Below are 27,464 nucleotides of genomic sequence, written 5' to 3' on the forward strand. Positions count from 1 at the left end.
TCTTCCTGGGAGAAAGACTATCTAGAAGATGAGTGAGGTGGGTCTGGCTACATTGCTGAGTGATGCTCAGCACAAGGCCATTTGCTCATCTACCTGTGAGAAGAGTGTCTAGAGCCTTGGAGAGGTGTGGGAGTAGCTAATGAGACATTGACTCGAAAGTGCTGTGAAAAGTGAGTGCTTTAGGACTACGAGGGTGTAAAATGGCTCCACTCTGGCAGCCTGGAGCCTTATCCTCTCTTGGAGCATGTCTAGCTTACAAATGGAAAAGCAGGATTGGAGCTGGCTGTGAAATCCCATGAATGAGGGGAGAACGGACGCTCCGGGAAAACCAGCGGGGGCCTGATGGTGGGCTGAAGTGGCCTGGGGCTGAGGTCCTGCCTCCCTCCTCATCCCCTTCTCTGCCCTGGGGCCCAGACTTGAGCCTGGGGGTCCTGAAGCAGGAAACCAGCCTTGTGCTGCTCCTCCCCTGAGGTCTGCCCATGCCTGGGTCCTGCTGGTTGTCTTCAGTCACAGATCGTCCCCTTCACTCTCCTCCCCGTGGAGGAAGTGGCATGTCAGAGGAAGGGGGCATTCTCCATGCCTTCCCTTCCCCAGGGAGCCCCTACACACACACACACACACACGCACGCACACACACGCACGCACGCACGCGCACACACACACACACACACACGCACACACACGCACACACACGCACGCACACACACGCACACACACACGCACACGCACGCACACGCACGCACGCACACACACACGCACACGCACACGCACACACACACACGAGCAGTGTCCTTTCAGCACTGGAGGGAGACAGGGTGGCCAAGGGAGGTGGCAGAAGACAGGCAGGGGTACAAGGAGAGATGATGCTTTAAGAAAGGAAAATGAGAGCATAAGGAGAAGAAGATGAGGAAGCTGTTAAGAGGGATGGAACGAGCAGAGGATGAGAAAAGAAGAAAGTGACCGCAAGGAAAAAAAACAGGGCCATAAGGTAGGATACAGGACCATCGCTGGGGACGGAAAGGGCGCTGAACGCGGAATCAGACACCGATTTAGAATCCTGGCTCTGTCACTTACTAATTGTGTTCCTTTGGGTACATCATTAACTTTTCTGGGACTTTTCTCCTCTAGAAAAGGGGTATAATTCTACCTACCTCAAAGAGTTGTCAGGAGGATGAAACAAGACACTGTGAGTGAAGGTGGCAATAACAGTACCATCTGAGGCACACGGCAGGTGCTCAAAAACAAATAGGAATAAATTAAGCGACACTTCACATCCACGAGAACAGCTATTAATTTAAAAAAGGAAAACAACAAGTGTTGAGAGGATACGGAGAATTTAGCACTCATCCTGCCTGGCGGGAGGTAACATGGTGCAACCGCTGTGGAAAACAGTTCGGCGGTTCCTCAAAAAGTTAAACATCGAGTTGCCAAGGGACCCAGCAATTCCGCTCCCAGGTATGTACCCAAAAGAACTGAAAATAGGTATCCAAATACATACTCACACACGTATGTTCACAGCGGCACTACTCACAACAGCCAGAGGGAAGACGCGACTCAGATGTGCATTGATCAGTGAATGGGAAACAAAACTGGCCTCTCCCACAAGGGGAGATTATTTGGCCGTGACGTGCTATGTGACGGGCCTCGAGAACACGACACGAAGTGAAAGAAACCGGACACAGAGCCACGGATTCAATGATTCCATTTATACGGAAACGTCCAGAATAGTTAAAGCCACAGAGACAGAAGGCAGACCGTGGTTGCCCGGGGCTGGGAGGGGGAGAAATGGGGAGTGACTGCTTAATGGGACGGGTTTCCTTCGGGGGTGACAACGATGTTCTGAAACTGGACAGAGGTGACGGCTGTACACTCTCGGGCAGGGGCCAGGGTTCTCCGACCTATCAGTCTGGGCGGCAGGTTCGACGAATGTCCTATTATGGAGAGGGTCTGCGGGAGGGTATGTGGCTCCTTCACCTTCCAGTCGCATTTTCAATAGAGCAGAAGCTCTTTCTAACTCACTCCCAACCTCTGTCCTGAGGCTGGGTGACTAAAAAAAAGAGCAATACTGATCACTCAACTCCTGGTCCCCAGCAGGCGAAACTCACAGGGTGCCCCAGCGCGGACACGGCGGTGGGCGGCCCACAGCAGCACCACGGCTCCTCTCGCGAAACCGTAAGAGCCTCACACAGCCCAGGCCAACGAGCCCTCTGTCCATGACCAGCTGCCAGCACCACATCTGGAGTTGTGGCCCCAGAACTATGGCCCTCAAACAGATGGGCCGGACACCCCAGAGCTGCCTGACGCCAGCATTATACCCTGTGCACAGGCGGGGCAAGTTCTAAGAAGAGGAGGCTGTGGGAGGTGGGCCACGCCTCTTCCACGACCCCCTTTCATGCCAGGTAATGGCCACGTCATGCTCTCTGCACAGGGTGCCCATCAGCCAGGGCCTGGGTCAAGGACCTTGTTCTACACAGAGCCTGAGCTCTAAGTGTGGATGAATGGTCTGGAAGAGCCAGAGCCAGGACACCGTCTGAAGTATCCAGAGCTCAACATTCACGCTTCCTCTCCCTGCTCTAGTGAGACTCGCCCATGTCCCAGACACCCGGGATCACTCCTCCACAAGGCCTGGCAGGGCCCTGGACTCTCCTCCCTGCCCCCTTCCAGCACTTCTGAGCAAAGCCGGATTAGGTGCTCAGCCAGATTATAGGCGCTCCCAGCCCTGGCTCCCGAGGGCCTCCCAGGCCTCCCACCTCCTCCCAGGCCTGAGCTCATGTCCTCATGTTAACTCAGCCCGGACATGGGACAGAAGCTCTTTCTTTAACACTAGCTCACCAGTGGAGCCACGGTCCATGGTCTACATCCATGTCACCGTGAACAAGCCCGATGTCTGATCTCGGAAGCTGTGCAGGGTCAGGCCTGGTTAGTACTTGGATGGGAGACCACCTAGTAAGACCAGGTGCTGTAGGCATAAATAAAAAATTAAAAATAAACAAAGAACACTAGCCCAGCAGCCTGGAGCCCTGAGGCCAGAAGCACACAGCAGACACGGTGCAGACACGGTCAGAGTGCAGCATCCAGCCTCACAGGAAGCTCTGTGTGGGAGGGGAAAGGTCCTAAGTTACTGTGTGTGCTCCACACTTGTGTTCCCAGGCTCCTAAGAGACTGCAGAGGGCTCCTAGCCTGACTCCCCTCCCCAGGGGCAGGCAGTGCTTTCCTCATTTACAAAGTGCTCCCGTTAGGGTCCTCAAAGCAGGCTGACACAGAGATAGGGCCTTCCTGTTCTAGCCATCTGCTTGGGGCTTGGACAGCCAACACTAAGAAAGGTCACTTTTAGACAAAAAGAAAGAAAAGAAAAGGGGAAGGAAGGAGCTTTGGGGTGCCTATGAGAGCAGAGCAGCCCTGTCATCTGGGGACAGGTGGCCCTCAAGTCCCCTCCTAGAGGGGGTTAGGTGTCAGGCCTGCCTCATCTGTGGGTCTGGCCAAGCAGGTTGAAGCCCACACAGGATGCTGCCCCGAGCAGGACCTGGGCCTCCAGTGGTTAAGAGCCCCGCAGGCGAGTATGATGGGGGATGTCAGGCCCAGGTGACAGCAAGACGCTTTCATCTGCTGACCTTCTGGCTCTGAGCTCTGATTTAAGCACCCTTCTTGGGATGGAGAACACCCAGATTCTCTTTTTCTACAAGTTCCCAAGGGGAAAAGGAGGTGCCAGGTCAGATGGAGAGGAAAGTCCATGGCCAGCTAAAACCCTCCCGTGTGAAGAGGCAGTCTGGCTTCATGTGAAGTTGGGAAGAAGGGGACCTAACGTCCCCACACCAACCCGGCATTCATTCCAGCCACAGCAGGCTGGAAAAATGACCCCAACCCTCGGTCCTGGCGTCAGGGGCTGCCCCGTTCTCTTAAATCAGCAGGCACCGCTGCTGGTCTGTTGGCTCTTTCTCTTCCTGGCGGGGATGTGCAGGCAACACGCTGGCCCAGGAACTCTCAGGTGCAGAAAGACGTGAGGGAGGGAAAGGAAATGGCGCCGGCCCGCCCAGTGGTTCCACTGGAGCCTGAGAGCCTAAGTGGCTTTCCTCCAGAGGGCTTAGATGATGGGGTACATGTGGGGCAGTATGATGTGCACCCGGGTCTGTTCGCCGGGGTGGAGTGAGGGGAAACACTCCTACAGCAAGGCCATAGCCGCCAAACGGGGAATTTGAGGGCAGGTGCCCACGGTTCTTGGCTCTCCCATGGCATGGCAGCCCCTCAGTGGTTTTACAAGGAATCTCGTGGTTACACGGATTTGGGATGCAGAGTACACGCAGACGAGGAAACGCACTCACGCATCCTTCCACGCAGCATCTACAACCTCGAGGCAGCGCACACTGGGTGAGGCTTCAGTCAGCCTCCTCCTGAGCCAGGGGGCGCTTCCGCCCACGCTGACCCTAAGGGCTACTCTTTCTCAGCTTCCAGTCCTTTCCTTTAGGTCCACTCCTGGGTTCTGGTCAAGACCACACCCTCCCCTCAGTTGCCTCACTCCCTGCCCCGCTGAGAACAGTGCCCTTCTGTCTACACGAATGTCCTGCAGTCCTGGCTCCTCACTCCCACGGACCCTCGACTGGCTCCCGAGTCGCCCTTTCACCTCGGGGCCTCCTCTGTTCTCTATCCTCCGAATTCTCCAGAAGCTCTAAGTGCCCAACACTGTGCTCCGTCTGGATGCTCCCACTGTATACCTGTGGTCAGTGCTCAATGGACCTTCACACACACACACACACACACACACACACACACACACACACACACACCATCACTATTTCACCGTGGACAGAAACGACCACAACCAGGAGCATCCCTTCCACTTAACTTCACACAGCTCCTCTGGCCCCAGGTGGAGTGACACATAGCTACTGGTTTCTGGAAGCATGTGTACCAGGGTTCACTCCTCCTCCCGCACGAGGCCCCCCTGCCCAACTCAGCCTACGCCTGGAGGCCTGGTATTTGCCCCTTGGCCCTTTTCCCATCCACAAAGAGTTTTCTATAATGGAGTGGCGGGGGGGCGGGGTGGGGGCGGCGCCCTGAGAGACCAGACGGGGAGCAGAGCCCACCTGACAAACTCTGCAGAAGTGGCTTTCTCCCATCAACCCCCACTCCCACACACCCATGAGCTTCTCTTTCCACCCACAGGGACCTCACCTGTGTGGGTACTGTCTCCCGAAGCTGTGCTGGCGATGGCGTGCCAGGGGCTCTGAGGCCCCAGCTTTCTGCAGGCTGTGCCAGACCCCCAGGGTCACAGTCCCTGGGCAGCACTGGGCTTGCCGAGGGGAGCCGGGGTCTGCGAGCAGGGGTGCCCAAGCTCCCAGGCTCTGCAGCCGCCATCTCCAGTCTGAGGCATAGCCCAGGGATTAGGGGCGGATTGCTCTGGCAGATTTCCTCCTCCCCTGGGGCTCCCAGGCTGCTCCTTCCCATCTGGGAGGAGGCAAGAGGGATCACCAAGCAGATAGACCAAGCTCTGATGAGGTGCCTCCCACCCTGCCCTGCCTGTCCCCAAGTCCAGCTGTTGCCAGTAAGTTCAGTGTGCATGAGGACTCCCAGGTGTGACAGGCTGAAACCCTAGCCCCGGGGCAGTGGGGGAGGGGGAAGCACATGGGAACACGTGCACCTGCATCATTCACCCACCCGGATGGGTACTGTGCCTGTCCCCTCCCATCCTGCATGCCCAGAAAGGCCTCCTACCATCAGAGCTCCTTGCACAGAGGCACAGTCCTACTGACTCCCTTCGTCAGCCTCCTAATGTCTTCCAGGACAGGAAGGAGTTCTCCGGGGCCAAAAAGGCTGGAGCCTTGTTGGATCCTGGCACAGCCAGCTCAGCCCAGAGCCCTCTGCCTTTCTCCCTGCTGCCCTGCCCACTGGCTTAAGGCACCATCACTCCTCAAGGCACCCTCCCTATTCCAATAACTAGATCATAGCCAGCATTGCCCGGAGAAGTCCTCTGCCCTGAGATTCTCTCCTAGAAATCTATTCTCAGCACTGGACACCACTGCAGCTACTTCTCAACTAGCTTCTGCTTGCCATTTTCTGCCCTCCTTCCCCCGCGGCACTGCCCAGGCAAAAATAAAACACTCACAGCAGCCTCTTCTTCCTTGGACTTCATCTTGACAGTTCCAGCAGGAAATCCTGGGAGTGGCCAGCAGAGGGGGCCAGAGGTCCACAGTTGAGGAGAGTAAGCTGTGAGGAGGGTGGTGGGAGGCCACAGAGCTCAGGGGTCTGCTGGGTCTCTCTACAGGCAGAGTCCCACCACAGTCACCAAAGAAATGTGGGTTCTGCACCCACTTGAGCCTGGTGAGGGACTCAGAGCTTAAATACTGAGGGTTAACATGGATCATGCTGATGGGGCGGTCCCAAGTTCAAGAAGGTTCGAAGAGATAAGAAATGTCCAGTGCTATCTTTGCAAACCAGTGCCAGGTCCTGCAGCCAAAACACCGGGAGCTGGAGTCCCCACACCCTGGGCTTGTGGAAACCTTACAAACATCTGTGGGGCCAATGACTTGGGGTTTGTGAGGATAGGAGCCTAGCAAAAGCTATCACACAGGCTCCAATTTCTGGGACCAGCTCTGACATGTGGGGTCAGGGAACGCTTTTGGCAGCTCCTCATGTGTATGTGGTGGCCACCCTCCTCCGGCACTCGATTTTTGCTGTACGCTGGGCACTGGTCCTCTTGCATAATGGCTATGTGTGAATAGGTCTTCGGTCAGATCTCAGATGTGTCCAGGCCCTTCGCTGTGCCTAGCATAAGACTGACCCTCCTTCAGTATTTACGTCTGTAAAATGACTGAGTGATCATCTCATTTAGCTACAACGGAAGACAGTCCATCTACTGCAGTAGCATCAGAGACAGCCTTGTCTTCTCACACTCAGACAACCTTCGCTGCTCTGTGCTTTCTAGGCTCCACCAAGCTAAGATCTGTAACTTCTTCTTACAAGCCAAAAAGGAGGAGGAGAGGGAGAAGGCAGTGGCAGCAGGAAACCAGAGGTGGGAAGGGGCCGAGCACGCAGAGCCCTGGGGTCTTACTCTCTAGGCTGCTAAGGACCATGAAGGCTCAGAAGCATCAGGAAGAGGTTCCTACAAGGCACTACTAAGATGATCCTGAGGAGAGTCACCCCAACATGGCATCTGGCATCTAATGGGAGGGTTCAGCTCCCCTTCTGAGACAACTTACGAAGCAGTACAATAACTGAGCCTCAGGAAAAAAGGAGGCTGAGCTCAGGGGTGAACCGATAGTCTGCTAAAAGAAAAGGAACAAACAGGAACTGGGGGGATGTCTGCCAGGCAAGCCAGCAGGAGAGCGATCCTTTTTCCTCTAGAATCTGTTCTTGTCTCTACATGTGAGAAATGTTCCCAAATCTGCAAGGACACAGAGCTTCCTGCTCTGGGGGTGGGGAGCAGAAGCCCAAGGCCTCATGATGTGGTGGGCAGGAGATGGGAGCCCAGGGTTTGGGTCTCAGCTCTAGACTGGCTAAAGGACCTTGGTCACGTCGCCACAGGCTCTGAGACTCAGTGTCCATCACCGCAGTGGGAGGAGATCGTGAGAAGTGGGGAGCCCGGAAGCCCTGGCAGGGAGACATGTCATTCCCTGGGCTCTGGTGGAGACTTTTTGGTGAAACAACAGAGGGAGTGGAGCCACCCATTAACTATGTGGCTTTACACATGCTTCTTTACAACCACAAGAGGGGGCGGCAGCACCTGCAAAGCAGCATCCTGGAGGGAGAGGCCTCAGGGAATGAGACTGTGGCCAAGGGCGACGGGGAGCATGTGAATGAGCTGAGCCCGGGAGACTGCAGCCCAGTCTTGGTTTTCCCAGCTGCAGAATGGTACATATGATCATCATCTCCCAGGCTGATGGGAACATGAATAAAAATGCCTGACACGTCATAGGTTTTACTGAAATAGATGGCTGGGCCTGAGGCTTTCTTATCACTTGTGTACGTATGTATGTATGTATATACACACACACACGCACACATACACACATACCTCATGGTTACTCTAGAAGATACCTGGGAAGACTTTGGGACAGAAAAGCCAGAAAAGTGGCTGCCATATGGAGCAAAGTTAAGAGAATGGCTGGCAGGCCAGGGAAAAGCTACAGTGTTGCTAAAGCCACAGGCTCTGAAAGGCTATGAGCCACAAAGGAGGCATCCTTTTGCAAAAAGAAGGTGCTGCTGGGCAAGTGCCATTACGTGGTCCTTCCTGGTGCGTCTTGGCCATCCCCCGGCTTCCCTGCCACCTGCCCTGTGGCCTGGCAGAGAGGCAGGCCTATCTCAGCCAGGGCAGGGCAGTCACAGTAGAAGCACAGGCTCAGGCAGCTGAGCAGTGGCAGGTGCCTCTGGCCTCATTCTCTCAACTTTTCCAAGTCAGCCTGAATCTGGGCATGACAGATGGGCAACTGCCGAGCTGGACGGAGACACTGGAAGAAAGCCCAGGTCCTGTTCACAAGGCTCTCCTCTCTGCATGTCCAGCAGGTCTCAGCCTCTCTTCCACTGAGTTTCCCCTTAATTTAGTTTTCTCTTCCTTGTCGCTTAATTTTCAGGCCATACTCCTTCTTTCTTTAATATTCTATTAATATTCTTTTTCTTGTCTCCTCCTTTGCCCTGTTATTTTTCTTCAGCCCACCCCCTCCTCCTTTTAAATCGTCCTACTTACTTTTTCGTCTTGGAAAAAAAAAAGCATGAACCACACATCCTGAAGGATGGAAAATCTGAGAAGTCATAGGCTTTAGGAGCAAAGACTAACACTGAAAAGCAGCTAAATTTAGTAGCTTAGAATACAAGGTGAGGCCTTAAAATATCAGGCTCTGAACATGCTGTGAACACCTCCCAGTTAGGGTTCCTCCACGAAAGGCTGCCCCTTCTCCAATGCCCACCCCTCGGACTTTGGAAAATGGTTAGTATTCAGAGGTCCCTCCCCTAACACTCGCTTTCAGACCCAGCCAGAGGTGCATTTTCTTAGAAACTCATGTTATCAAGGAGCCCTGCCACCCGCTAGGGAAATGTGGGAGGAAGGTTCATATTCTTCAGGATGAACTAGAGGAACCAAGGTGGGCATGTTTCGTAGGGGCTCGGGGACAAGCCCAGCCAAAGGGGCTGGAGAAGCAGGCAGAAGGGCCGCAGTGGAGAAAGCCAAGGGCAACGTCACGTGCACCCACCATTCCGACCTTTTGCCTGCTGCCAGGGAGGGATGCGGCCGTCTCTGCCACCTAGCGGTCCTCTGCCCGTCTCATGCCAGAGATCCTCCTACTTAGGGAGTCCTCCTTGGGCACAGTCATGAGCCAGATGCTGAGCAGTAGAGAGAACCACTCACCTAGGTCACTTAAGAAAATCAGAATTGGTGCCAGGCGAGTGGAAGAGAGAATGCCATGCCTGTCATAGCCACTCTATGTTCCCAAGGGAAGGGGTGCTGGTGACAGGTCCAGGAGAAAATGACCCAGAGAAAAAGCAGCATCTCCTTTTGGGGCAATTTTTAGGAAATAGAGCACTCTCCACTCTACCCTATTCGCCAAGAATAATGTAGAAGGATTCCTTTCTAAAAGCAGAAGATCGAAACACAGAATTCTTGGGGTGTCCTGCTGCCTTGAGGGCTCTGAGCTTACTATGAGCTGACATGATCAAATGAGAAATGTATGTGAAAACACTCTGCAAACTGCAGCATGCTGCTCAACTGAGTGGCAATGCCAGGAAGGCTCGAAGGGACATGTCAATGGGACGTGACCAGCCCATCCTAGGGGCATGCCTGCGATGCCGCTGAGCCCAGGAGGAGTCATGGGACCGAGATAATATTTAGGTATGAAGCTGCCTTCTCAGGCAGGGAGAAACCTTATATAATGAAGTTAATATTACAGAGCAGTTGCCTTTCCAGGGCAGGGTTCGCCTTTCCAGCCACCCCAAGAAGGCCTCCTGGTCACAGTATCACCTTGGATCTGAGTAAGCGTTCGCTGAGCGTGCTGAATTATTCACTAGCTATGGAAACTAGCCCAGTTCTGGGGTCCTAGTGGTGGGGTATCTGGAGACTTGGAAAAAGACACAGTGAGAACTCTTTGCATCCAGATTTGGATGAAGGTCAAGGAGGACAAAGGAGCAGGGGGCATCTGAGCCAGCCTCTGGAGGACATGGGAAATGGGCTGGGAGTGCCAAGAACAGACAGTCTGCTTGCAACGCCCCAGCACCTGTCACTGAAGAGAGAAACGGGGGTTGGAGAAGAAACTTCACTCACTGCTTCCAGCCCCCCATAGCAAGGCAGGGGAGCCCTTGGATCCCCAGGAGCCTAGAAGAAATGCAACAGGGTATGTGTGCTCACCACTGCTTCTGTCTCAGAGCCCTCTGCCCTGAGGGGCATAAACAGAGACGGCCCAAACTGTGCCTATGAAAAGAAAGAAGAGGCAGAAGCAGGGATCAGGTTAATGATACTGTATTTCCATTGCCTCATCTGGCACCAGAGGGGACCAGGGTCATGTTTCACATCTCAGGGATGTGCTGGTTCCAGGGAGGAATGTGCCCAGTGGCCAGAGAGACCTGTGCCAGCTCCCATGACCCATGCCCACATCACCAGCACCGGCTCCCTGCCGTCTGGAACCAGACGACATAGCTCCTCTTGCTGCTGACTGTTATGGGCTCTGGCATGGGGGCTGACACCTGAACTTTGAGCACATCTTCCCCTTGGGCAGCTGGGGCATGAGTGTCTGAGGGAACTGAGGCCAAGGCGGAGGATGACGACCCTGAGGCAGAAGGCTGGGGACCTGACTGGCGTCTCCTACCTGTGTCTGGGCCGGCATCATCTTAGCCCCCAGGGCTGCAGAGGGCCACTGGGTCTCCCACAGGGTTTAGGCCTGGGCTTAGAGACAAGCAGGCTGGGAATGCATAACATCGGGTCTCAACGAGGCAATCTGGATGTTACCTAACTTTGTCCCCAATACCCCGAGGAATTCTGTATTCTCAGAAGCCAGAGCTAATCTAGACAGCACTGTGAACTTCCTATCTAGAAAGAAAGTCACAGATGTCAGTAGGTAAAAGATAAAAGCTAATTATGGAGGCCAAGTGTCTGCTGGGGCAACTAACCAAGCCCACAACCCTGTTCTAGAAGTCAATGAGAAGCTGCTGCTTGAGTTCTCTGGTGTCAGAGCCTTGGGTAAAGGGCAGAATGCTCATTTTTTGGCCCCTCTCCTGATTGAACAGGACCCCTAAAAGGCAAGGGGCTTCACCTGAAACTGCAGAATTCAAATCAGACTAAAAGAAGAACTTTTTTTAAAATTACAGTTGACGTACACTATTATATTAGTTTCAGGTGTATAACAGTGATTCAACATTTATATACCTTACAAAGTGATCACCACAATAAGTGTAGTAACCGTTTATGTTATTGACTGTATTCTCTGTGCTGTACATTACTTGACTTGCCAGAGATTGTAAGATAGACTGCTGTGGTAGGGCCTGAAGGCCCCTGGGAAATAGGGGCTTTTAATCACTGGGACAGGAAACAAGAGATCATGGCAAAGCACTGAGATGCCCTGCTTCAGCCTGGCGAACGCCTCGCATCATGGACACGGCCTCGCAGGCTCTTCTGAGGCTGCTGGGCGGGCTGCCTCTGCCTCTTGCTCTTGCTAAGGACCCCTTCCATGCAGAGGTGAAGAGAGAAGGGAAGAGGGGCTGAGATGGGGTGAAGGAGAGGAACAGAGAAGGCAGCTGTCCTCCCCAGCAACTGGGTGTGAATTCGAGCTGGCATAGACTTGAGCACGTACATGAGTGGCTGTGAACAGGAGCAGCGTTACACGGCTTTGAAGGCAGATGCATTTGCGTGGACAGGCCGAGGGACCCAGCTGGACCCTAGAGCAGGGCTCCTTTAGCCTCCCGCGGAACCTGGCCTACAAGCTTGGACACATTAGCAGGCCTCAGAGATGAACGGCCTGGCCTCCCCCAGCTTCCAAGGGGACATGTTTGAAAACTTTTCGCAGCAGAGTGGGCCCCACCCACCTCTGAGCCAGCAGGCTCCTAGACATAAATAAACCAAGGCCTCTGGCGCCTGCTAAAATCTGTCTTTTTGCCATGAGCCCAGAGCTAAGGGCTTGCCATCTCCTCAGAGTAAACAGGGGTGCTTATTTACTCCAGGGCAGGGGAGAAATCTCGTTGGATAAATCTGGTGAAGCAGTGCACCAAAGGACAGGCTGTCCAGAGTCCGCCCCGGTTTAGTAGATGAGTTTTACGTCACTGGTTTCCCCATCTGGGGCCTGGAGATAACACCTCCATGAGGCCACAGGGAAGCATCCAGTCATGACATCATCTCTCCACCCTCTACTGCTCGCCCGCAGCACCGGGCTCTCTCTCCCACCCTGTGTGCCCTCAGAGCCAGGGGGCAGCGGGCTGGCCTCCTACGGCTGTCCAGACGCCTTGTGTGAGCTCCTGGCTCCCGCCCCAAGCTGCTCCTTGTCCTCAGAAAGGACCAGCTACACTGCGTAGAAGGGGAAGGGGCGACCAGGGAAGGGTCAGGGGCTAGCCTGGCAGAGCTGGATGTAAACCCAGCACCCCTGTGTTATCCCTCTCTGCAGACCCGCCAGCTGGGTGCACCCTGCACAGCCCGGAAGGAATGTGGTGACAGCTAGGGAGGTTTTGAACAAGGCCAAGAAGGAAACGATGACCAAGTCAGACATGGAGGGAATGGGAGAAAGGGAATACAAGCCTCTGACCCCTGCTAATCCACTCTCTGAAAGTCCGGGAGCAGGCAATGAAGGCAGGATGGAAGAGTAACTCGATTTTCCTAAAGGTACACATTTTCTAGGAATTGCTGCTCAGCAAAGTCCCCCCACCCCCCAAAAAAAGGAAAGAAAGAAAAGAGGTTGGGGATGCATCTGCTGAGGAACCAGAAAGCCCAAGTCCACGGCCACTGTGTATACGACCAGTGGTTCCTGCTGCAACCTCCAGGGCCCAGGTTTCCCAGAGATTAAGTCCATACACCAATGGAGAACCCAGACGTCACTTTATCTCCCTGCTCTATTCACCTGCCAATGACCCAGTGTACCAACAATTGATGACACTTTTTTTCTACTTTACAGACATAAGACAAAGTAGTTACCTTGCTCATTGTCACACAAATAATAGAAAGCAGAATGGCGAGGCTGAGATGACAATTTGTTTTCGTTTTAAAGGGAAATTATTTAAGGCACAAACTTGAAGATGGCTAACTGGGTCTGGGGTTGGTAGGGGGCGGAATAACAATCAGACTACGTCACCAAGGCTGAGCTGCTGCTGGGACCGTGTGCCCCTATCTGTCCCTCTGCTGCAACCCTGCTCTCCTCAGGGCTCCAGGTCCCCTACTTTCTTAGGGTGGGGGTAGGGTGAGCCTCTCCAGGACAGCTGGGGAACTTTAGCTACCTCCAAGGTGTTTCAGTAACTGAACCCCTGACAGGGCCTGCTCTGGTCCGAGAGCCAGCTGGTGCGTTCTAAACAATGGCAAGGGGTGTGGGCAGTGGGGGAGGCTTATGAATTAAAAATAGATGCTGGTAGTCACCAGGGAGCTTGCAGAGAGCATGTGGGGCTGTGTTTACTAGAGAGAGAAGAATGCCTCCTATTCATGCCCAGAAACCAGGGTGGAAGCACCACTGCTTCTCACATCAACCACTGGCCTCTGGGTGTGGGGGAGTCAGCTGACAGAGCTGGGTTGACTGACAGCTGAAAGACCCCTCTCCTAGGACATAGAAGCACTCCTTCTCCTCAGGAACCCCCAGGGCCACGCCCATCCTTGGAGGGACAGCTCCAGGTCAGGAAAGCAATATAACTAAAGAGGAAGTGGCACCCAAGAGATCAGGTCACACTCCTTGGGCAGAGGCAGACTTGCTCCCGATGGATTATGCATAAAATGGTCCCTCGTGGTTTTGGTGACTTCAGATCTGTTTGATCTGTGGACACACCAGACACATGGGATCTAGTTCCTTCTCTGACATGAACTAGCTGGGTACCTTCAGGCAAGCAGCTTCTTGATTCCTCTAGGCCTCAGTGTATCCAACTGTAAAATGGAGATCATAATACCTGCTCTGGTGCCTTCACAGGTATGTGAGTAGATTAACCAAGCAGTATAAAGTTTTGGAAAGCTGAAAGTTCTAAATAAGAATAGAAAACAGTCATAGGAACAACTATGTCCCCCATCACCACACTGAACCCAGGGAACCATTCCCCAGGCAGTCTCCTGGCCTGGTCTTGATCAACAGCACGAAAAGAACTCTGCCTGCCCCCCAGATATCTCGGGAGCAGTGGGAAGACCAAACACAAGCCACATAGAGAAGCCTCAGGCGCCCGCCAGCTGATGTGCCTGCCCCTGTACTCCTCAGCCCCTGTGTTCCCAGCCCGCAAACATCTATGACTCTTCCCAGCTTCTCACAGTGCCCACGGCCCACCCACTCCATCTGCTCAGGTGGCAAAGACTACAAGGTTCATTGTCTCCCTTCTCGTAAAGTAGCTATAGTACCAGAGACCTTCGCTCAACAGGATTGCTCTAATTTGATTTTTAAAATGTATTCACTGACTCAGCAGTGAGGGGTGGGCCAGGCTGCTGTTGCATACACAACACCTGTCCATTAAGAGCTGAAAGTTCCTCTGGGCCCCCCAGGGGTCTCCATTCCACAAGGCCATGTCACCCCTTTGGCGATACATCCAGATCTCACTCTGGAAGAGACTTCTTTGTAGTTGAAACTATGCTTGCAAATGGTCCAGTGCCATCATTTTAAATACTAACTATATACTGACAACTCCCAAACGTATGCCTCCAGCCTGGATCTCTCCCCGAGACTCCAGATTCATTCTTCTGACTGCTTACTTGGCATTTCCATGTGGATGTTTAATAGTTATCTCAAATGTAACATGTCCAAAACCTGCTCTGATTTCTACTCCCACAGTCCTTGCCAAATATTTGTTCCATTTGCCATTTTTCCCCATCTCAGTTATTGGCAATTTCTTCTTTCCAGCTGCCAGGCCAAAACCCTGTGTGCCATCTGTATCTATTCCCTGTCATGCCCCACATCCGTCAGAAATGGATGTAGCTCGATCTGAAACAAATCCAGAATCCAGTCACTTCTCTTCGCCTTCTCCGTGCCCAGCCTGGTGCGAGCTGCCATCATCTCACCCCTGGTGGATTCCAACAGCTTCCTAGCTGGGGTCCAAGCCCATGCCCTGGCTCACAGCCTATTCTCCAAGCAGCAGCCAGAGTGATCTTCTTAAAAGGTGTCACTCATGTGTATAAAACCTTCTGACATCCTTTCTTGAGAAAAAAGTCAAAAGCCCTTTTCCTGGCCTACTGGGTCCTATGTGATCTGCAACCCTCCCTGCCCACCTTTTGAAAACCAACAAAAATCAAACTGCCTCAACCCATAATCATTGACCTTTCTTCTCACCAGAGGAGCTACACATGCTGCCTCCCCTTCCACCATCTCCTCAATGCACTGAAACTGGTTTCTTGCTGGTTACCAGTGACCCCCCCTGCTGGACACGGCCCATGTACATTTCCAAATCCAGATCTGACCTGTCACCCCTGTCATATTTCACTCTGAGTACTTCCTCCTCCTTCAAACTCTTTTTTCCTTTTACTTTGGCGTTCTCTCTCTCCAGGTTTACTCCTACGTATGTGGCTGCTCTGTCTCCTCCATGTCATATCTGTCCTTGGCCTCCTTCTCACTTGATGCATGCCCTTCCAAGGTCTCATCCACACCCATGATTTCAAGCTCAATGCTGACTCCCAGGGCACAAGCCCCAGCTCAGACCTCGCTCATGAACCTGACCACTAGTAGGTGCTCTGTAGTCAGAAAGCTCCAAAACTGAACTCATCATTTTCCTCCCAAACATGCTCCTTCCCCGTTTCCTCAGCTAGAGAATGCCGCATCCATAAACCCTGGAATCAACCTCTACTCCTTCCCTTTGTCTTCATGTCTCATCTTACACTACTAGTTCTAATGGCCAAATGTCTTCTAAATTTGTCTTCTTTCCATCCTCAGTGCTGTAGCCTAGACGCCTACAATAGCTCCTAAAATGAATTTCCTTGACTCCACTCCTGTTTTCTTCCCAATCTATTGTCTACACTGAGACCCAGAGGGAGCCCCTCCTGACTAACACCCTCTGATAGCTTCAGAGTACCCCTAGACTCAACATGGCAAGCAAGGCCTTTTGTGATCTGGCCTCAGCCTACCTGTCAGTCCTCCAAAGTGCTGGACACTCCAACTACACTGAACCCCTAGTAGCCCATGGCACCAGCTTACTTGCTTTTGTATATGCTACACCCTTCCTCCCCTTGTCCCTCCCCACAGTTCTTCCCTGGATAAATTATACTCCTTCCAGATTCAGCTCAATGGCTTCTTCCAGGAGGTCTCTGCCAAGTCCCCTTCCCCCACTGGTCCCTTCTCCCCCAAATATCCCACAGCCTCTATCACAGCCTTATCACCCCATTCTGTCCATTTACCCATCTGTCTCCCCTCTATTCAGTGAGCTCCACAAGGACAGCACCTCTGGCTTGTTTATTCTTATGATACATAACAAGTATCTGATAAATACTTGTTATATTAATAAAAGAATAAATATAGAAATTCGGCAAGTACCAAACTAGATAATCTCCTTACCAAACAACTCTTCATGGATTCCTCCCCTCTCTTCTTGGGTTAGTAATAATAATAAAAATGATTATTCCAAGTATTTTACATATATGAACCCATTTAGTTCCTACAGCAACTCTATTATTACCCTCATTTTCAACTGGGGAAACTGAGGTACAAAGAGGTTAAGTGACTGATGAAGCTAGTAAGTAGCAGAACCAGGATTGGTTCTAGACTGTGCTCTTAACCACTGTCCTGATTGCCTCTCCATAGCATGTTTAAGGAAAACAAATCAAAATTAATATCAATCAGCCTGAGGAAAATATAATTGTGAAACGAACAGAAATTATCCCTTTGGGATCATCTCTTGCTTTTGGCTTAGTCTGCTTCTGACTCTTTCCACCAGGCAGACAGCTTTGCAGGTGGCCAGGTGTCCATACCCACCAGGCAGGACTTCCAGCTCAGCTTCCTAGGTCCAGTCTCCCCCCAGCAGATGGCGCTTGCCTCTGAGTAGCGCCCCCCACTCCGGAAGGCCCTTATCTTCTCCTGCCTCACCTTGTCCCCGATGCCCTCCGCCTCCTCGGCCAGGAGGTACACGTTGCTGCCGTCAGCCAGCAGCAGGGCCGTGTCGGTGGTAGAAGAGGAGCGGGGCCGACACTGGTGCTGGTGCAGGATGGCAGCCAGGCTGCTGTCCTGGGGGGCCTTGCGCAACAGGTGGGGGCTGCCTCGCTGGGGCTCCAGGGAGCTGCACTTGGTGCGCCGGCTGCTGCTCCCGCCGCTGCTATGCAGGCTGGCGCCCCGCTTGATGGAGGGCCGCGAGCGGATCTGCTGCAGCACGCGGTTGAAGGCGGTGGGTCGGGCGGGCAGGTCGTGCAGGGACATGGCGTAGGAGACCCGGTGCATCTCGGGGGAGCGCTCCTTCTCATCTGCGGAGTCATGGTCAGACACGCCTTGCTGCTGCTGCTGCTGCTGCTGCTGGGAATCCTGAGACGTCTGATGCTCCCTCTCCCGCGACCGGCGGCGGCTATGGAACAGGTGCTTCAGGCCGTGGCCAAACATGGAGCCCTCTGAGAGCTGCTGGATTTTCTTAAGGGGGAGACACAAAGAACCCTGGTAAGTGGAAAGCTCTTGAATGCCTAATTGGTGAGGACAGAGGTGAGGAGTCTGTTCTTGGGAAATCAGTGTTGCCACTGCGGCTGTCTGAATCTGGAAGATCCCTGTGAATGGCCCATCGCACCTAAAAGGTCATGCCTTGCAGAAAGGTGGCAACCCTAGATCCACTCCTTTCATTCCAAAGAAATGCACCGCCGTGGCTCCCCACAAAACACTCCCAATCCACACATGGGTTCAGGTTTCTGGTCATGAGATCCCTGCGGCTAGTCTGGGGCTCAGAGGTACAGGCAGCGCTTGCTCATGAGGTTGTATCCCTCCGGACTGACTTCCCCCTGCACACAGTCCCTTCCTCCTTCTATGGTAGGTCCTCCTTCAAGCTCTGTTAGCTCCTCTAGACCATCAGGCATCCATTTCCAAAGAGATCTCATTGTAACACTCTGTGGGAAAATCAGGGTCATACAGTCATGCTATACTGTTGCAGCAGACACTGCTAATGGCCCACTTAATAGCGTTTCCCCTTTCTTTCTTAATAACCAAACTGTATGGCCTTTGTGCATCTTGCTAAAAATTCTTACTTCATCAGACTCCCTTGCAGCTAGGAGTAGCCACATGACACAGTTTGGGCCAAAGAAAAGCAAGGTGAGAGTTTCTAGAAAGACTTTTGCTTTCCTGATAAAGGTCGTGACCCTTCCTACTTCTTCCCATCTGAAATGTGGAGGTAATGCCTGGAGATACAGCAGCCATTTTGCAACAAGTTGACTGGCATAACAAGAAAGACCTACACATACAGACACACACACACACACACACACACACACACACACACAGACACATACTCGGTAGAGCCCCAAGGGACAGGCCTGTGACCTGGATGGCACAACAGAGCCACCAGACCAGTTGTGAAAGCCTATCTTCGGATTCTTGCTACATGAAATTTACCATTTTCTACACCACTTTAGTACGATTTTCTGTTATTTGGAGCCAATCTCATCCCTGATATAGTTTGCAATAAAATAAACTTTACTGGAATTTCTGGGTCAGTGAACACGTCCCCATGCCAGGAGCGTGAGACACCCCAGTTCCTTTGGGAAGGAAGCACCTGCACTTGGGATGCCTGTAGACCTCGCCCTTCGTACTTCCTTAACTGGCTTTATAACAAATTTGTATCCTTTATAACATCTGTATCCTTTATAACAAATTGGTAAACATGATAAATAAACTTCACTTCAATGGGAATACCTTTAGTGGTCAGTAATGTGACCACTTTGTTAGCATACGTATCAGTACCAGCTGTCCAAATGAGTGCCATTGCCCTCACACTAGAACTAACCAGAGTCCCTGGCCCCCAGTGCTGCCCTGGCAGCAGTCTGCCCTTTTAGCTCTGCCGCTGAGATTGCCCACCTGCTCCCTAGGCAGGGCTGCTCGGCAAGAGGCAGCTGGACCACCTAGCCAGGGCCAGACAACGTGTGGTATAATTCCAGACAGCTGCTTCTGTCAGGGGGCTGACTTAACTGGTTAGGCCGAGCCCTCAGCAGAGCCTCAGAGCCAATGGGAGGAGGGCTGGCACTTGGAGGACCGGGCGAGAACCCACGCTCTGTAACTCCTAAGCGGGGAAACTCAGAACCCAGCCATTTGGGGCTCCATGAGCGACAGCGGGTCTTCATCTGTGAGGAACAGCCTGAATCGCATGAGGCAGTCTCCCTCATTTAAAAAATATTCCAAAGAATTACACTTACCAGATTTTCTTTTTTTCTAGAAACAAACTTACAGAGCAGAAATCTTAGACCATGTAGAAACCAAGAAAACACCATCTTTAGATATGAGTTAGCTGACCCTACTCTGTTACTTCATACTGCAGTGTTGTTTGTAGGCCACTGCATCTGCATGTCAATAACTATATTACCATATATTTGTGTAAAAGTTTAGGATTTTCATATTTCACCTCGCTTGAGTCTCACCGCAATCTCAAAGTGGGTGGGCCCTTGTATCACCCATTTTACAGACCAGATAAGTTATATCATCACAACTCAACATGAACTAACAGTTCACAGTGTTCAATGTGCTTTTTCTCCTGCATTATCTCACTTGATTTTCCCAGAAACTAACAAAAGCAACAGCAGTAGCATTTCCATTTTTTGATGAGGAAATTAAGACTACCACTGTTCCTTCTCAAGTATTTAATTCTGGGGCAGCCCTGGGGACATTAGGCTCCACAGTGCCAGGTTTTCCCACAGGAGTCAGCATCCTCTCAGAGCCAGCCTGAAGCAGGACCACCTGAGTCTACTTCAGATAGAACCAAGACATCCAAGGTAGACCAGACTGGGGAGTACATTCCGCCACCAATTAGAAAGGGCCTCCAGACCAGGGATGAGCCAAGATACCTCCCTCGTCCTCAGGCCCAACCTGACACCACACCTCACTCCCAGTGTCACGGATGGGCCGGCTGGCTCCGGCATTTGTCCAGCTGCTTCTGCCAAATGGTCACATTACATATTACGAATTGTCTTTCTGGCATTCTATTCCAGGTCTCTTTCTCCTCTCCCCACCTCTCCTAAACTAGCTTCTCCGGTACCAAGGCCAATCTTCTACATTCACTCAGGTAAAGAATTTCCTTCCAAAGACCTCACGAGAGGACCTGGAGCCCAGAAGCATTTCCTTTCCCTCAACCTCCTGAAAATGGTGGAGGTGCTATGGACAGCAGCCACCATGGTTTGCCATATTGCCTTGGTCAATTTATTTTTCATATTACACAACAGTTTTCAATGTGCTTTCCAATTTATGCTGTCATTCCAGCCTGATGCTAGCCCACCCTCAGGAAGTAAGCTGTGACAGATACAGTAGCAGTGTTTCCATTTTGCAGTTGAAGAAACTGAGGCCAGCACAGTTAAGTGGCTCATCCAAACCACACAGATGAACCCCCAGGTTCTAGTCTAATTGACCTTCAGTGGCTCATACACTCATCCCAACATTAAAGTGGATAATTATCTGATACTGTCCCCGAACAGTATCAAAGGCAGGATCAAAACAGAAGTGCCTAGGCCAGGGGGAGTTCAGTCCCCTGAATTGTAGCGTAGTGGTGGATCTGCCTGTATTACATGTAGGACTAGGGCAAGACATTTAGCCACTGTAGACTTTATGTCCCATCTCCCCACCTGTTCTGCAGGTAAAGAAAAGCAGGAACTCTGCCCTAGTAGCACCAAGGAGTCTGCTAAGGTCTGTGGTGGGCATGAAGGAAAAGAACAAAAAAGAAGTCAAAGAATAATGGACAGAGGGACTCCGAACGCAAAGGTTTTCCCTCACTTGCAGAGGTGCAAGGCAAGAAAGCAGGCTTAACAGGTCTGCTTCTCCATGTGGGTGTCAGGGAGGAGATGGTTAAGGAGTTTTGACATACCATGGTAAGTATTTAAAAAAAAAAAAAAACTCAGCACATCCACATAACCAGCCACAAGTTTTGGAAATGAGGAAAATCATGGTGACTAGCTTGAGGGAACTTAGCCACCAACGCAGCAGAAAGCACCACCTGCTCTGACTAACAGGTTTCAGCTACTAAATGTCACTTGCTTTTCCACACTGACTTTTGCTTTTCCCCAGCTGCTAGAAACCATTTTGGTGGCCAAACGAAGCCACATATTAGGAAAAGAGAACTGAAATGTTTCAGAGCTAGAGGTGGGACACAAACAGCTCTCCTGATCCAAGAAAACAGGCAAGAACTACGCCCACCCCCACCCCCAGAACTGCCCAGAGGCTGGAAGTGAGCCAGAAAGGAGAGCTTCGGGGCCAGGTGCTTATACACAGAGAAGTAAATGAGGGAAGGTTGCCGTCTCCTCCCCTGGAACTATCTTTCAGGGCAGGAAGGACTCTATCTTCGTTGGGTGCCCTCATCCTCTCAGGAAGAAGGGGTGGAGTAGATGTTTTCTGAAAGATCCTTCCTGAGAAGTCTGTGGTCTCTGAACAGTTAGGCTTCATCCGTTTTCCTCCCTGAGTGTGGGTCCCCCAAAGAGGAAGTTTGCTCCAAAATCTGCAAACACAGCTGCATGAGGCCAAAAGTAAAATGCTTCAGGGTACAGAGACTTTGCCACCATCTGATTAAAAATAGCCAAAGCAGCTTCTAATTCCTACAGGTCCCTGTGTTCTTAACAACTCCCAAAAAAGCTTAAGTCACACTAACTTACAGCTAATTGTCCCACCTGGCAGCTGAATGCGTGTCCCTTCCTCCCACCTGGGTTTGAAACTCCCTCTGCCCCGCCCCAAAGGTTCAACTATTAGGGTTCAGTTGGGTGACTGGGTCACCGTGAGCCTTAGCAAGCCTAGGTCGCCAACGTTCCTCTATTTATAAGGTCTCTATGGAAACAGGGCCAGCATTAGAGAGCAAATCGCTGTAAAAACCCACAGAGTCCTCTCAGGATACGAAGTGGATTGCGGAAGTCTCTAAATGCTCTTCAGAACCTTTGGTTGAGGAACCTGGGATTGGAGCAGGAGAGGAACCGTCACCCAAGGTTTGGCACTGAGGGCCACAAGGAAGACTGAACAGCCGTTCAGGCTTGTTCGGGGTTTCTATTAGAAACATAGTGATAAAGATTTTTGGAATCATTTCTTCTCCAGTGTCATACCTGACATTAAAAACAGACCTCGACTCAGGGGCAACTGATCACCCCATTCCCAATTTTATTTTAATTCCTTGTTTCTTTACTCACAGGATTCTGGCTGGAGCTAATGCAAGTCGGGAAAGGTGACCTCACCTACTGGGTCTTTAGGCAGAACAGACTCAACATACACCAGCAGAAAGACTGTGATTCAAGTTACCTACATGTGATTCAAGTGCCCTCTCTGACCACCCCAGTCTGCAGTGAGCTCATCACCCTGCTCTGAACTCCAGAGCTCATTATCTGCAATTAATCATGTACTGCCTCGTGACATGGCTTCTCTTGCTCTCTCAAACTGTCACCGAACTTTTCAGAGGCTGAAAAGAATATGAGTGAATGGAGGGCAGGACCTATATCACCTATATCTTTATGTCCCTAATATTACCTGACAGAGACCTCAACACAAATGTGGTGATTGCTACTTACATTTCTTTATTTTCTAAGTGGAAACTATCCAAGTCTACAAAAGCATCTTTAAAAGATGATGTAATCCTTAGCTACATTTCCAAAGATTTAAAGTGCTCGGTGGGACAGCTTTTTCTTGTGTCTAACCCAGACCCCTCCTGCGGCATTTTAAACCTTGTCTCAGCCTATGGTCTTAATAATTGCCAAGGTTGAGCTGGCTTGGAAGATGAACACAGACCCAGGAGCCCGCATGTGTTTACTGTCTCCACACATGGCTTAGGCAGGGCTCATGTCCTTACAGCCAGCTTCGTTTTCCAGAGTGGACATCACTCAGTTAACTTGGCTGGAATAAGGAAGCTTTTAACCATTTGGTTTGAAAAGTCAAATAGTTTTTTCACACCATCAAAAAATATGCCTGCTATCCCTCAACAGCTTTGTTTTAACTTCTTAACATGGAGAGAGGCTTAAGCGTTTGGTTGATAGAGGTGGACCCTGTCCAGTCATGGCTTCGTTCTAAGAATGACCCTCCTAGTCTATGCCATTTCTTAGAGAGATGAAATAGATGAGTTTTGAGTTGGTCTCCAAGACCAACACTAACTAACAAGCCAGCTGAGCTTTTTCCCCAGCCCCTCGCACCCACACTCTTTTCAACATCAACCCCAAATTCAGCTCCTATCAGATGTTTCAATTCCTTGTTGAGGGAGATTCTTGTAAATGGGATTGGCAGTTAAGACACAATCAGATACACAAAAAGAAGGACATTCTGTTAAATACTGAGCCTGCAGGACAGTTCCCACGAGAACTAGGCAGCTGGGAATTCATCTAGAACCCAGTGTGTGGCAGAACAGACAGCATCTCAGTGCTTTCCCATTGGCTACCAGTTCCCCCTGAGCCCACATATAGGGCTGCTCTGAATATTGCTAAAGGCAGAGGAGGTAGGAGCGGAGCAGTCTTGGGCCTCAGGACCCCTGCCCTCCTCACATTAGCTGCAGTTGGGATAAAAACAGGCGATCTCAGAATTCACCATCCTTCGCTGTCCCTGACCATTTATAGGCCTGGGAGAACGATGACCATCCCAGTCAAAAAGGATGCTGGCCCTACACAGGACCTAGCACTTGCCATTTCACTTCCCCTGTTTAGAAAGCCCTGCTCCTCTTGTTTGGTAATTAACGGTCCACCCTTTCTTTAATATCTCATCCTGTTTGGCCAGGAGCTCACCTGGGGGCGAAGCCAGTGCCTATGGTCAAAGAACTCATTTTCCGTTTTGTTTCTAGGTCTACCTCAATTCTGCCTCCCCCAGTGAAACCTATCCCAGGGGTCCAGCTCCCACACGAGATTTCAGGAATCTTCAAGCCTGAACGTATCCCTTCTAAAGTAGACCAGGAGCCTCATGGTGAAGCCAGGCCACGTAAAGCCACGCTCTACCACCAGACCCTCCCCTTGAGTCCTAGAGCACATGTACGTTCTCCTTCATCCCACCCACATCCCTATGAATAGCTTGTCTTCTCTTACACTGAAAAGGTGTAGAAACTGAGACCCATCAATTTTATCAAAACTCTGGGCCTTAAAAAAAAAGGTGAAACAAATAAACAGAAAAAGAAAGAGGAGTTTCTTGGGAAATGCTAATGTTCTCTTTTGTGACTTGGGTAGTAGGGAGGTGGGGTGTCTATTTTGCGACTGTTATTTAAACTATACATATCTTTTCAGATACCTTTACATGCATGTCAAACTTCACGGTTTAAAACAGCGCTGAAGGCGGTCAGTATGTGTTAACCCATGATCCCTTCTCCAGTGGGCTCTCTAAAGAGTGCTGAAGGACTACGGCCATGCCACCCTGAACAAGCCCGATCCTGTCTGATCTCGGAAGCTAAGCAGCGTCAGGCCTGGTTAATACTTGGATGGGAGACCACGTAGGAAGACCAGGTGTTGTAGACGTAAAAAATAAAAAATAAAAGATTGTAAGCTGACAAGGTCCTTGCAATCTGTGAGGTCAACCAAGGGTTGCCTCGCCTAAAAAAAAAAAATTGTTTTTTAAAGTGCTGAAGGAACATGGGGCAGTCGTGGGGAGGGCTGACGCACCTGTGCTTGCCTGTAAAGGCTGTGAGCCAGCAAGGAGAATCATGTAGAATTCAGCTGAGACTTTCCCTTAGCTATTTGGCTTCTAACTGCTTTTCCTGATCTTCCTGAGCAGGCAGGAAAACCAGTGAGTGGTGGGAATGGAAGAACACGAGCCAGAACCCAAATGAGTCTTGAGTCAAAAGCACTTCAAACCAGGACTGGAATCATGGAATTTGGAGCCCCCTCCTTTTTTTTTTTCAGGAAAAATATGAATACTGCTCAGAAATCCCTGGGGAAATTATTCGCAGGGACTTTCAAGAGGGGAAAGAGAGCCTTAGGGGAAGTCCAGGGGAAGGCCCCTGGCTGGCATATCCAGACCCTTCCCTTTAGGAAAGGCTCAATTCCTCCTGCTGTACCAGAGCGGGTGGGGAAGGGTGGGAGTTGGAGGGGAGTGGTGGTGAGGTTGGGGGCTTCCCCTGCCTTCCAGCTTCTGAAATGCATCAGGACAGAACCAGCTGACTTGTGCTTAGCCACTCATCCCAGGCCTCAGCAATATCTACCACATACTGTATTTTTAACAGGAATGTGTGCTCCATGTCCCTTTCTGTAGTTTTCCCCTGAGCTCCTTCTCACTCCCGTTCTCACTAGAGCTGGGTTTTCTTGCTAGAGAGTTCCAGTGTACTTCTGGTCAGCCAAAACTCTATGACTAGCAACCCTGGTAGATCGTTCCGATTAGCAGGGAATCTGGTAGCAGCACAGGGCTGGATAATGATGGCAAATGAATCAAGACATGAGCTCAAGTGGTTGAACAGGAATCTAAGCCACAGGGACTGGGAATGTCACTCTCGATTGTTGGACTTCTGTAGCAGGAGTGTCTGGTGAGATGTCCCCCAAACGTCACATCAAGTGTGAGGAGCAGCTGAGAAGGCCCGCAACATAGCTGCATGAGCCTCCTGTGAGGCAATGTCCATTTTCAAGTTATTTTTCAGTTACAGCTTTATGATTGCTTTTTTAAGATTGCCGGATTAACTATTTTCCCTTCTTTCCACTGGCCCTTCCCATCCCATAATCACAGACCAAGGCTGCCGAAGCAGAATTTTACACTGTGCAGTGAGATACTCCACAACACTGAAGGACCACGGAGGGAGACCACAGGGGCCTCGGACACCTCTGGCTGCCACTAGTTAGGGCATCAGCCAGATTTCTTTGGCAAAGAGTAAAATTCTCTCCCCTTCCCACCTCAACCTCAATGAAGGTGCTTCAGACAAACACTTTTATTTTCTTGCCCCTTTCTCTAGATGATTTCCCCCAATGCACTTAATCCATCACAATGCCTAGAGCTGTCACAAGAAAACAGGTGGGACTAAGGGACCAAAAGTTCCTATCTCCAAAGTTTAAAATGAAAACAAAAGCAAGCCAGAACTACTGGTCTCCCTAGGTCAAACACAAGTATCGGGTAGGGGTGTGTGTTAAAAATTAAACTTACCCCTTTCTGGTATCACCATCAAATCTAGAACAAGTCTGCTTTGCCCAGTGCTGGAGCCAATGATGGAACTTTTCCATCATTGGAAAACAACTTTTTCAGCATTAGAAAACAAGTTTGGACACACTCCAATATTTCTAGTCCCTTTCCCCAGAAAAAAGCTCAGAAAAGTTGAGTGATTCACCTGAGATCACACAGCGAATTAAACTGCGATAGCCCCCAAGTTCATGTCCTGTCTGAAGTCCTTACCCTGTAAACATGTAAGAAAGCAGACAGCGATAAACGGGAAAAGGCCCCCCTGGTCTCGCCGTGCTCCCTTTGAGCAGGCAATAGCTATGTTTTCTCCATCTTGCTGCCAGTCTGGGTCCACATGGTTACGATCGACCTCAGTGATGTTTTCTCAGAAGTGGGGTGGGGGGTATGACTCTTTTTCTCACACCTGGTCTTAATTTTGGTTCAGAGAAGTTCAGCATTTAATATCAAGTTTAGAGTTGTTGCTATATATGCCGTAACCAGAATGAAGGCGTCATGAGAGGGGGCGGGGGGCGATGATATAGGGTGGAGGTGAACGAGTTTCTTAAAGTGGCTTTATCTACAAAGACAGCCACTGTAGCCCCCACACCACAACCAGCCCACCTTCCCTCATGAAGGCAACCGACCCGGGAAAATGAATGGAGCCAGCAGTTTCCACTAAACTGGAGCGTGGGGAGTTTCTAAGGCTGCCCCTCATGGACTCAGGGCGAGGGTCGCATCTAGTCAAAGAATCACAGTTTGCTGGCCACTCATCTGGATCAACCTAGAATGAAGCTGAAGTCTAAAGCAGAAGGCAGGCCCTCCTCACATCAGCATTAAAGGCTTTCTTGTCCCGTCACCATCTCATTTAAAATAGGACCCACACCTCCTGAGTACACAGAGTGGGCTCAGGGGTGACCGCTGGGCCAGGCATCAAGCTTCCTGTGCACAGCCTAGCCATCTTTAGACACAAGGCTAGCTCTGAACCTCTGAAAAGGACAGCAGCAGAACCAGAGGTCACATTCGAATAACTACTACAATGTTTTTTAAGTACACACAAAGAGCTAATTTCCCCCTTTTCACCCCTTCCCAAGGAACACAGACAGGTAACACACACAGGTAAGAGCGCACTCACCTATGCTCTGACTTCCTGACTCT

The 27,464-nt window shown here is 51.0% G+C and overlaps 1 protein-coding gene and 1 pseudogene across 4 annotated transcripts in view; one reads left to right on the forward strand and one right to left on the reverse strand.

Moving 5' to 3' along the window:
- TMCC2 (transmembrane and coiled-coil domain family 2) overlaps positions 1–27,464 on the reverse strand; it is a 35,441-nt gene that overhangs the window by 5,838 nt on the left and 2,139 nt on the right. The window contains exons 1-2 of one of the 4 annotated variants that reach the window (XM_025040495.1): positions 27,442–27,461; positions 17,148–17,678 (exon numbers count right to left, since the gene is read on the reverse strand). In XM_025040495.1, the coding sequence (XP_024896263.1) occupies positions 17,148–17,651 (504 nt within the window). In that variant the 5' untranslated portion in view covers positions 17,652–17,678; positions 27,442–27,461. Of the gene's footprint in view, positions 1–5,169; positions 6,202–17,147; positions 17,679–27,441; positions 27,462–27,464 lie in introns of those variants that run through there. The other 3 variants (XM_015597862.2, XM_006922859.2, XM_025040496.1) reach the window with 3 other exon arrangements.
- LOC112471858 lies at positions 24,570–24,688 on the forward strand (annotated as a pseudogene).

The sequence above is a fragment of the Pteropus alecto genome, unplaced genomic scaffold (assembly GCF_000325575.1).
Source record: "Pteropus alecto unplaced genomic scaffold, ASM32557v1 scaffold359, whole genome shotgun sequence".
NCBI classification, from domain to species: domain Eukaryota; kingdom Metazoa; phylum Chordata; class Mammalia; order Chiroptera; family Pteropodidae; genus Pteropus; species Pteropus alecto.